Source organism: Sciurus carolinensis, chromosome 2, assembly GCF_902686445.1.
Source record: "Sciurus carolinensis chromosome 2, mSciCar1.2, whole genome shotgun sequence".
Taxonomy (NCBI): domain Eukaryota; kingdom Metazoa; phylum Chordata; class Mammalia; order Rodentia; family Sciuridae; genus Sciurus; species Sciurus carolinensis.
In genome coordinates, this window is record NC_062214.1 from 111,185,781 (window position 1) to 111,198,050 (window position 12,270).

The window sequence follows — 12,270 nt, forward strand, 5'->3', positions numbered from 1 at the left end:
CAATCAAGGTCGGGTTTTGCTTTTGTTTTTTTGAGGGCTTCACACGTGTTACATAAGCGCTCTACCACTGGGCTGCATTCCTGGCCCCAGGGTGATCATTTCTTATGAACTCAATATATGGGCAACACCTTTAGTTACAGTACACTGAAAGTTAATTTACCAAGAAATCTTTCCATACATATTGTACTTTACGTTTTATGGCTTAAAAAAATCTCCATTTAAGCCTCACACCAACCTTAAGAGGAAGATGTTATTCCCACTTATAAATGACCTAACTCGACTTAAGAGAGGTAACGGGACATAGCTAGTCAGAATGAGCATTTGAATTTACTTGTATCAGTTTCCCAGAAAGAAAAAAGATTAAGAGTAGTTCCAGGGCTATATAATTAGGAAAACGAGAACTTGAACTCACTGCTTTCAACTCTGGAGCAAGCAGTAAATTAGTATCCCAGTTCAATGACTCAACAGCTTTCATGTCTCCCCAGGGACATTTTAAAGTTAAAGCACATTATGGAAAAGTACTTTCAAAATAAAGTTGATTTAGCTATAAAAGCAATTAAATGTATTTTTTTAAATTTTGGAAAATGAAAAGTAGAAAGAAATGTCACTTGTGGGTCTAACAATTGATGGTTCTATTTTCTTTCTCTCTCCCCCCACCCCTTTTTCTCCTTCCCTAATCTTCCCTCCATCCCTCCCTTCCTTCTTTTCTTCCTCAGTGCCTGCAATGGAACCCAGGACCTCACATGCCAAGCACATGCTCTATCACTGAGCTACATTCCTAGTCTAGATATGAATATATTTTCTTTTAACTTTTCTATATTTTCTGCATAACTGTGAGCCTACCATATATGTAATTTTTGTGTATTTTTTAAAAATATTTTAAGCATTTCTCCAATCAATATAAATACTTTGAAACATTTTTAAATGCCTGAATAATAATTGTGTGTACTTTAAACCGCAGGTGGTCCATTTCCTGAAGCTACCTTGAAAAAAATCTCAGTCTTGGTGTACCCCTCTGAATAGATGAAGTACATAAAGTCTCTTATGTGTCAGATAGAGACAGTTTGAAGATCTTATTTTTATTTTTTTAGTACCAAAGGTTGAATCCAGGGGTGCTTAACCATTGAGCCACAACCCCCGTCCCCTTTTTTGTATTTTATTTAAAGACAGGGTCTCACTAAGATGCTGAGGCTGGCTCTGAACCCATGATTCTCCTGCCCAAGCCTCCTGAGTAGGAGCAAGCGCCAATGTGCCAGGCCAGCTCAGAGACCTTCTAACATAGAGTTCAAAGGCTAGCTCCAGAGCCCACTGTACTTGAAAGAATGACCTTTAGTTCTTAATGGTAGCTATATTGCTAATGTAATAGTAACTGGTCAAAAATGTGAGCAAATTCTGAGGAATAAAGCAATATGAAACAGGATTTGAGTCATGCCAGAACAAACTGGTTAATGAGTACATATATTCCTAGCATTGTCTCTAACAGGAAACTAAGTACCAATGGTCTACTATCAAATCTCAATCTTAAAAATCATAATAAAAAAAAGGAAAACTCTATCTTCATAAGACTACAGAAGAAATAAAAGCCCAGAAGCCAAATATCTACTTCTAATAAAGTAAGAAGCAACAGGGCATGGTAGTGCATGCCTATAATCCCAGAGGCTCAGGGGGCTAAGATAGGAGGATCACAATTCAAAGCTACCCTCAACAATTTAGTAAGACCCTAGTGAGATCCTGTCTCTAAATAAAATATAAAAAAGGGGTGGGGATATGGCTCAGTGGTTAAGTGCCTCTGAGTTCAATCTTTGGTTAAAAAAAAAAAAAAAAAAAAAAAAAAGGCAAGAAGAAGGTGCAGCCTGCCAAGAGCCTCAACCATGACATGTAGGCATAGAGTAAATTGCTTGCTCATCTGCACCCTGACTAGATTCCTTAGCAGTACACTGGTAAAGAACACAATAGGTAATAACCACAGTCTGAGAAAATGTGGTTTAGCCTTACAAAACAGCTTCCCATAAGTTGTTTCTTCAAGTAATCAATGTTGACTAAAGGAAAAAGGGTTTTCTAGGGAAACGCTGGCAAAAGTGACTCTACTGGTTTTGGTTTTCATTGCAAAAGGTTTGGGTATAGGGCTGGGAATGTAGTTCAGCAATATAGTGCTTGTCTAACCTACGCGAGGCCCTGGGTTCAATCCCCACTATGTGCACACACACACACACACACACACACACACACATTGAAAAGGGTGGGGTACAAGGCATATCTGTGAACATTACCTTTGAACAGGATTCAATGCTCTATCAGCATTAAAAGAGGAAGTAGATAAATGGAAGAATTTAGCATAAAAACCACCTGAAGTAAACAGGGAAATTCAGGGAGAAAGAAAAAAAAACTGAGGGAGGGTATGAGATTGTTCAAGTTTAATATGAGTAAGAGAGCAGATTTCAGTCGATTCAATTTCTGACTACAACAGAGCCAGCAATCCCACTCTGTCACACCAATTTTCTAAGTGACCAACACACACTCTCATTTAGCAAATTCTTTTAGTCTCAATTGAGAGCTCTAAAATTTCCTCTCCAGCATTTTATCTGATAGTTTTCCCACTGACAGTCTCATTATTAAGAACTGGCACTGTACAGCATTTTGAAGACCTTTGGGTCATATGGACAATTCACATGGAACCAAGAAAACTCATCTGTTTAGGAGATAACTTAAAACAAGTTTTATGATACACTTTAGTCATGAAAAGTTCTTAACTAAATCAATAAATATTTACTCAGCACCCCGAAGGCAGTGTATTAAGTAGCAAAGAACATCAAAAGTCTGGTTCTACGTTAGACAAACCTAAATTAAGGAGCAATCTACTTGAAAAAGTGTGTGTGATGGGGGGGAACTGTATCCTTAACAAATACCACAAGAGAAAAATAAAGGCTGTGGAAATATTCCAGATTAAAGGGGGGTAAAGAGACACCACAAGTGATCTGGACTAGATACTGAAATGGAGGGAGGAAAGTTATAGAAAGATTACTGGATGCATTGACAAAATTGAAGTATGAATAATAGGTAAGAATAAAATAGACAACAAATAAATGAACTGAGTAATAAAGTACTGTATCAATGTTAAGTTTATAGAAATGGATAACTACTATGAATATGTAAAAGAATATCTCCATTAACAAACATATACTGAAACATTTAGAGGTAAAAGGTCATGACTACGCAACTTACATCAAATGATGTAGAAATACAATTACACGAACACACAAATTATATAAGAACTTATGTGTATAAATATGTGTAAACATGTGTATGTGCATGTGTGTGTGTATGTATGTGCACAGAGAGAAAGGGAAAAAGAGGGAGAAGGAGAGAGGGAAAAAGTGTGTGTGTGGGAAAAGATCCTGGTAAAAGTTGAAGAAAGAAACAGAAAGAAGCAGAGGAAGGCAAGAGAACAAATGCAAGAGTCACACTATCCAAAAGTATAGCCACTAGTCACATATGGCTCTGAGCACTTAAATCATGTTTAATTTGACTTGTTATATGTCATATGTAAATAACACATTGGATTTAGCTGTAGGTGGACACAAGGCCTTTATTTTTAATTTTTTGTGGTGCTGAGGATTAAACCCAAGGCCCCGCATGTGCTAAGTGCTCTACCACTGAGCCATAACACGAGCTCCTGGATTTCAATTTTTAATATTAAAAATGTATAATATTTCAGTAATTTTTAATACTGGTTACATACTGAATATAACAATATTTTGGGTATGCTCATTAAGCTAAATCGAATACATATTGTCAAAGTTATTTATTCTTCCTCTTTAAATGTGGCTATAAGGAAAAATGTAATTACATATGAGCCTTAAATTGTACTTTTGTAGATTAGTTTTGAGAGAAAGAGCACACAAATGAGGCCAAATGTTAATAGTAAGTTTATATATGCATGTGGGTCAAAGATATGCAGGAATTGATTGTTTGTAGTACTTTAATTTTTTGCAACTTTTCTGTAAATTTGAAATTATTTCCAAATAAAATATTTTTAAAGTCTAGTTTTATAACAGTAATAAACAGAGATTAATATAAGAATTTGATTGATTGTTTTCTGGTGCTAGGGATTGAACCCAAGACCTAATGTATGACAGGTAAGTACTCTACTCTACTCCTGAGTCACGTTCCCAGTTTGTAATCTAAGAATTTTGAAAAAATAGTCTCATACACATATTTAAGTTTAAAAGAGGGAGGAGACAGGACTGGGTATGTGTCTCAGTAAAAGAGTATTTGCATGGCATTTGTGTGGCCCTGAGTTAAATTCTCAGCATCACCAAATTACCAAAAAAAAAAAGAGCAAGTAGGATAGAACAGAATAGATAATTTTGACATGATAAAAATTAGGAATACCCAACATAATCAGGGGATTATGTCTGATATAACCCAAGTAATATCATTATTCCAACTTAGTAATTAATTTAGTTTGAGACAGCCACAACAGTTGCCCCAACTCACCCCTCTGGAAAGAAGGCATTAATGATCCGGTCCCCCAGTGGGTTGATGGCAAGTTCTGGAATCCTCTGGAAATCTTCCCGGCTGCCAAAAGAATCACCTTGGGTTAGAGATTACTGGTCCTTAGAATGAACTCCTTTCTTCCGAAACAGGGAGCAACCTAATAAGAATATTACCTCTTGGAATTTACTTTTGTGGCAAATTATACCAAATAACTGCAAAGAATAGCATTTTAATAGCTGCCAAGTATTTCTTGCATCAACTAGGGGTGAAAGAAGCCAGATTTGACTATGCCACATTCCAGTGAATTCAGTACTCAGGTTACGTCAACAAACCATCTGACAAGGAAACACTAAGCTGTTCCTTAGTAAATGATTCCTTGAACACTGCCATTTTGTACTTAGAACTTAAATGTGGGGGCAAAACTTTTGAGGAGCTTCCATATCCTGGTTAAGATCTCAAGCATTGGGCTGGGGTTGTGGCTCAGTGGTGGAAAGCTTGCCTAGCACATGTGAAGCACTGGGTTTGATCCTCAGCACCACATTAAAAAATAAACAAATAAGGGTATTGTGTCCATTTATTCTTTTTTTTTTGCGGTGCTGGGGATTGAACCCAGGGCCTTGTGCTTGCAAGGCAAGCACTCTACCAACTGAGCTATATCCCCAGCCCTATTGTGTCCATTTATAATGAAAAATATTTAAAAGAAAATCTCAAGCACCTACTAAATACAAGGAATTCTTAGGTGATATTTACATTCAAGAAAAGAATGCCAGGCACAGTGGTGCACACCTGTAATCCCAGCAGCTTAGGAGGCTGAGGCAGGAGGATCTCCGAGTTCCAAGTCAGCCTCAGCAAAAGCAAGGTGCTAAGCAACTCAGTGAGACACTGTCTCTAAATAAAATAAAAATAGGGTTGGGGATGTGGCTCAGTGGTTGAGTGCCCTGAGTTCAATCCCCGGTACAAAGAAAAGAATGTGACAACCAAATGATTTCCATTATTTCTAGATTTTCCTCCATTTCCTTTTATAAACTAGAGCTAAAGAAGTAAACACTGAACATGACAAGAGCAGTCATCCTCATGTAACTGGAAAGTTGTGTTCAGTGAATATTCGTAGTTATCATTCACCACACATACATCCTGTACTGCTCTAACTTTGTTTACATACAATATCTTATTTCTTTATGACAATGCTTTATTTATACCCTTTTAAAGCTGAATCGGTTGAGATAAAGTAATTTTCCCTTCACACAACTGATTAAGTGGCACAAATGTGATTTGAATCCAACTCTGTAAGTCAAAGTATGTACTTAAAAAAAAAAAATGTCCATTCCTTTCCCATGTTAAACTTTTTTGTGTGGTTAAGTAACAGGGTGCTTAACCACTGAGCCACACCCCCAGTCCTTTTTAGTTTTTGTTTTGAGACAGGGTCTCATTAAGTTGCTGAGGTTAGCCTTTGAACTTATGATTCTCCTGCCTCAGTCTCCCGAGTTGCTGAGATTAGTCATGAGCTACCATGCCTGGCTCCCATGTTGAACTTTTTAAAAGAAAGTTGCTCTCTCAAAAAATGTTCAACCATTTTTTAAAACTATATAGGGGCTGGGGCTATGGCTCAGTTGGTAGAGTGGTTGCCTTGCAAGCACAAAGCCCTGGGTTCAATCCCCAGCACCACCAAAAAAAAAAAAAAAAAAAAAAAAGACTATATAACTTTTTTTTTTTTTTTTTTTTTTTTTTTGTGAGATGGAGTCTTACTATGTTACCCAGGTTGCCTTCAAACCTGGGCTCAAGCAATGATCTTGTCTCAGTCTCCAAACAGCCATGATTACAGATGTATGCCACCACAACCAGCTCCAGTTTTCAATAGTTACTTTTAAAAACCTTCTGTAGATGATATCCTGTGCCAAGAACTCAAAGTTGTGCAAAATATATTTGTGCTGCACTCTACAAGAATATCAATGTCATGAAGGACAAAGAAAGGCAGAGGGGCTGAGGTACATGCTCAGAGGTAGAGCATATACTTCACATGCATAAGGCCCCAGGTTCAAGTCCCAGCACCACAGAAACAAACAAAAAGAGAAAGACAGGAGATTGTTCCAGATCAAAGGAAACTAAAGAAACTAAACTCAACACATGAGTTGAGAAAAAAATTTCTGTAACAGACATTATTAGAAGATAGACAAAAATGACACATGAATCATAAGAATATGGACATACTGAATATAGAATATTACATACTAATACTGTATCAAAATGCTGACTTTCTTGATTTTGATCTGAGAATGTCCTTGTTATACAAAAGTTCTTTGTACTGTTCTTGTACAAATGAATACCAATATTCTCTAAGTTTGAAACAATTTCCAGATAAAAAGTTATAAAAATATTAACTTCAATAAATCTGATTCCTACCTCTTAGAAATTTACTAATAGAAGACAAATATATTGCTCTGTCTTCTTCAAACTAAATGCTAATGAAGACAGAACAGCATGAAATCCTCCTGTTTCATCTAGAAGTCTTCACACTCTGTTCCTTTTATGGCTTAACATTTACATGATTCTTAACAACTAGCTCATCTTTACTACCTCTGGTGACAAGTAGAAACTGACCTACTGGACTAAGCACAAAGCCCTAGAACAATAACTCTGGACTTTAATCTTCCATGATCATGTACAGCAATAACTTTTGTACCAATGAATGTAACAAAAAAGTCATTCATAACTGAATTTCTTAAGATGATAAAAGATAGCATGTGTAAGGCAATGGGTTTGATAACCATTACTGGAAAAAAAAAAAAAAAAAAAGATAATTACGGAAGTCCTGATTATTTAACCCAACAAATATATACCTAGCTTTTATTACATAATTTCTCATGAAATACAAAGTCTACATTATCACTAAAATGTAGCTCTTATTTGAGGTTAAAAAACAATATTCCCTGACAGGTGCAGTGGTGCACACCTGTAATCCCAGTGGCTTGTGAGGTTAGGTAGGAAGAAGATCGAGTTCAAAGCCAGCCTCAGCAACTTAGCGAGGCCCTAGCAACTCAGTGAGACCCTATCTCCAAATACAAAATAGGGCTGGGGATGTGGCTCAGTGGTCAAGTGCCCCTGAGTTCAATCTCCGGTACCCCTCCCCCCAAAAATTCCTTTTGACTAAGGCTGATTTGAATTAAATTGTCACATACTTAAATTTAATGTCTAATAAGCATAAGTAGTTTTAGCTGAGAAAAGACACAGTGTAAACACCAGGTCTGGTATCAATTTGCAGGTGTACAACCTAACCTGAAACCCCCAGTCTCAATGGTGGGATCTAGATTTGGGCTTTCCAATAGTAACAAGGACCTAATGTCCTTTGATACTATCTAGTTCTTGTCTTAGTATTTTGTTTTTATATACAATGTGGTTCCAGTCACCAGATTGAAGGGAATTTTATTTAAAACATCAAAATTAGGCTGGGGTTGTGGCTTAGGGGCAGAGCACTTGCCTAGCATGTGTGAAGCACTGGGTTTGATCCTTAGTACCACATTAAAAAAAATAAAGGTATTGTGTCCACCCACAACTAAAATATATATTTAAAAAATAAATAAGACATCAAAATTAAAATAGGAGTGTATAAAAAAGTTTTTCAACTGTTAAACAATACACAATTGTATAGAACATCTAAAATAGAGATTGGGCAGTTTTTTTTAAAAGTTAATTTCTTGAATTGGCCAAGGAATACAAACCCAATAGAGAAAAAATAAATACTCCAAAGTGGTCTACATGCATGTGTAAAATTCATTTGCAATGAATGTGAACTCATTAAAAAACACTATATTTAGCCTTATAGCATATCTTGGAAAACAAAGATTTTTTTGAGAAAAAGACATTGTAAATGTTAGTAGGCAAGTCTACAAATGAAACCACATATTATGGCATTCTTTGTGGTCAACAACTTCCTAAGGAGCAATGGTTTTCCAGACATTCAAAGGCACAGAGATGCTCTGAAAGGTCAATTTGAGAGAGACTGTGAGTAAACAGAAGTGCTATGCCTTTGCACCAATTTCTTTCACTGTGTAAGTTCCTTCTCCCTTCTCCTATTTTTTCTCTCCTTTTTTTCTTTTTGTGGTTGCTGTTTGTTTCTTTCTTCTGTGCTGGAATCAAACCACGGCCTAGCACACATTAGGCAAGTGCTCTACAACTAAGCTACATCCCTAGTCCTAGCAAAATCCCTTCTCTTCACACACATATTTGATCTCACAGAAACCTATTTATATTTCAAGTACCCAGAGGTTGGTGATTTACATGAATTTTACATTAAGGAGATTAAAATCTGTTAATTTGATACTTAATTAAACACACATTCATTTAAGAAAACAGTTGGGCATGGTGGCACACACCTATAATCACAGCTACTCAGGAGGCTGAGGCAGGAAGATCTCAGGTTCAAGGCCAGCCTGAGGAATTTAGTAAGACCCTGCCTCAAAATAAAATAAAAAGGGTTGACGATGTAGCTTAGTGATGGAGCATATGCCTAACATGCACGAGGCCCTGGGTTCAATCACCAGCACTACAAAATTAAGGAGGAGGGAGAAAGGAAGGGAAAAGGAAGGTATTACGGAATGAGATTGATCAAATTATGTTATATGCTTATACAGGTATGGCATAATGAGGGCTGGTTGTGGTTCAGTGGTAGAGCACTCACCTAGCACATGTGAGGAAGCACTGGGTTCAATCCTCAGTACCACATAAACATAAGTAAATAAAATAAAGATATTGTATCCATCTACAACTGAAAAATGTTGTTTTAAAAAGTATGGCATAATGAATCCTACCTATTATGAATAATTACATCATACCAATGAAAAGGAGAAAAAAACAAGTAGTATAACAGATTAATTATGTGGTACAACATATTAACACTGAAATGACAATACTTTCTAAAGTATTTAATCAATATTTTAAATTAAACTGACAAGATCATTTTGTTATAGCAGATTTTTTTCCTACACAGTGCCAATAAATATTGAAGCCAATCTTTGCTAAATTATCCAGTGTTTACTAATTTATTTTAGTGTTTCATGGTCAGACTGGCTTATCTGCAAGGCTGCATTCTGACTTTTGGTTGAGAGTGGTGGACACATACACATTCACCATCTCTCATTCTTTAGAAATTCCTGAAATGCCGGTAAAAAGGTATAGATGGGAATATATCCACAGTATGAACAATCAGAGTAGGAAAAATGTACTAAGTAGCCAAGGAATTCTAACAAATTCTGTAATTCAGAAGGCAGATGTGTGGATGTAATAGCAAGGAAGTTTCAGTAGAAAGGGTACAGCAGAGTTGAGAACAATTCTGCCCTGCAGAATCTCACTAAGGCATCACACTCAGTTATCAAGTAAGGGAAGTAGTATTGAAAGTATTTAATTAAAGGATCTTTTAATGAATGGGCCCAGGGGGCTCAATGGCTGCAAACAGCAGCCTCCCAAATGGTACATGAAGCCTGCTGCTTGTACAGGTTGCCCAGGGGACCCTGGAGGCAGTACTTTCCAATGGATATTCATGTCTCTGATCTTTTGCTGTCCCCAGTTTTTTTTTTTTTTTTTTTGCTGTCCCCAGTTTAAGACAATTATGTGGAATGCCTCTAAAAAACCCAAGAATTGGTGGGCTCAGTGGTAGAATGCTTGCCTAGAAGGCATAAGACAAGACCCTGGATCCTATCCCCAGAACCACAGGGAGGAAGGGAGGAAGGGAGGAAGGGAGGAAGGGAGGGAGGAAGGAAGGAAGGAAGGAAAAAGGAGAAGGTAAGAAAACAAAAGCCCCAGATGGTGATCAGTATTCACATAAGCCCCAAAATGTTCATCTGCCCCAAGCTGCAGAACAAGGATTGAGAACCTACATAGAGTCAAGTTCAAATTCCCTGGCCACCAGAAGATCCACATCTCAATGAAGTGAAATTTTACCATGTTTAATGTGGATGAATCTGAAGATGCAGTGGGTAAGAAGAGGCTTATCCCAGATGACCAATATATATATCCCCAATCTTGATTCCCCAGACAAGTGGCAGGGGGCTCTGTACTCAGGAGGGCTTCATTGTGCTCCCTACTCCTTACTTACGTACACTAATAAATCCTATTCCCATCTAAAAAATTTGCGTAAAAAAATTGCTTATGTACCTAAAAATAAAAATGAGTTGGTTGCCAACAATTGCCAGTGCCCATTCCAGGCATATAAAACCAAAGCAATCATAGAAGTATTTCACTCAAATAATGGCATCTAAGTAAGATTTGTAAGATTATACCAACCTAAAAATATGGTTTGTATAAAAAAAGAGCAAATCAATCTGGTAAATACTGTTTACAATATTCCCCCTTGGAAATTTCCAATTATGTGTGAATATATTTAAAGGTGTGGTGAAATATTGCCATAAAGAAGCCTTTTAAACCTTGTTTACCAAACCTCACATATTTTTTAATACACTACCTATTGACAGACAAGGAATTTATTTTTCTATAAAACATACTTTAGGGGTGGGGTGGTAACTTAGTGGTAGACTTCTTGCCTAGCATGTGTAAGGCGGGTTCAATTCTCAGCACCACATATGAATAAACAAAAATAAAGGTCCATTAACAACCATGAAAAAAAGATATATCTATATATATGTGTGTGTATGTGTGTATATATATGTGTGTATATATATGTATATAAAAGAACATATTTTAGAATGAATCTAAAAACACTTTGAAGAAGCTCTATTGTAACCAAAGTCTTTTATAGATCCTACTTTATGTTCTGTTGGGAATAATCACTACAAAGGAATGTGAAATACCAAGAATCTACACTATAGCTTCTCACTCTGTAGAATTTGGTTTCAGGCCACATATGTGAACACGATACCTTTATTTTATTTATTTCTATATGGTGCTGAGGATGGAACCCAGTGCCTCACACATTTAAGTCAAGCACTCTACCACTGGAGCTTCATCCTCAGCCCATGCCATGGAGGTGGAAGAGAAAAGTTAAAAAAGTTGATCAAGTTCAAACTGGCAGTAAAGGCTGGAAAGAGCTGATTTGCTCTGTACGACCAAAGAATTTAGGGTTCACCAGCTAATTTCGATGGTTAGAGGGAGTAGGAGAGGAATTGGCTAGAATCTGACCAAATGGTTAGAGGTTGAGATGCTCAGACGGTATGAAGTCTCTGAGAGTAAGTGGGTTCAACAAAATGACTAACGTAAAATGTGCTAGTTACTTACTATTTGACATATTATGTGGTATAATGGGATAATTTCCTTTTTGTATTCAAGGAGGTTTAGCGTGTCTTCCATATTTAAATCCACACCGTAATAATGATCAAAGAAAAGGTTTAAGACCTAGAGCTTGGTGAAGCTAAGTACAAAAAAATCAAATTCTGATGACTATGAAATAAAAAATTACCCCAACACTTTCTACCACTTATTCTCTCACAGAGAATTTGTGTAAATTAGCACTGAGAATTGTGCTTAGCACCTTTATAGGTACTTAAAAAATACCTAACAAATGAGAAAGTGAGTCCACCAGTTTCCCACAGAGTACAAAATGGTGTTTCAGGGGTTGAAGAAATTTTTTTTTTTTTTTTTGGTACTGGGGATTGAACCCAGGGGTACTTTTCCACTGAACAACATCCCCAACCCTTTGTGTTTTTTATTTTTAGACTAAGGTCTCACTAAGTTGCTTAGGGCCTCACTAAATTGCCCATGCTGGCCTTGAACTTTTGATCCTCCTCCTGCCTCAGCCTCCTGAGTTGCAGAGATTCCAGATTCCAG

The 12,270-nt window shown here is 36.8% G+C and overlaps 1 protein-coding gene and 1 pseudogene across 2 annotated transcripts in view; one reads left to right on the top strand and one right to left on the bottom strand.

Moving 5' to 3' along the window:
* Positions 1-12,270, bottom strand: part of Chp1 (calcineurin like EF-hand protein 1) — a 42,691-nt gene that overhangs the window by 17,341 nt on the left and 13,080 nt on the right. For both annotated transcript variants that reach the window (XM_047540849.1, XM_047540848.1), the window contains one exon: positions 4,498-4,578. In XM_047540849.1, the coding sequence (XP_047396805.1) occupies positions 4,498-4,578 (81 nt within the window). The remainder of the gene's footprint in view (positions 1-4,497; positions 4,579-12,270) is intronic.
* LOC124978452 (uncharacterized) lies at positions 9,915-10,013 on the top strand (annotated as a pseudogene).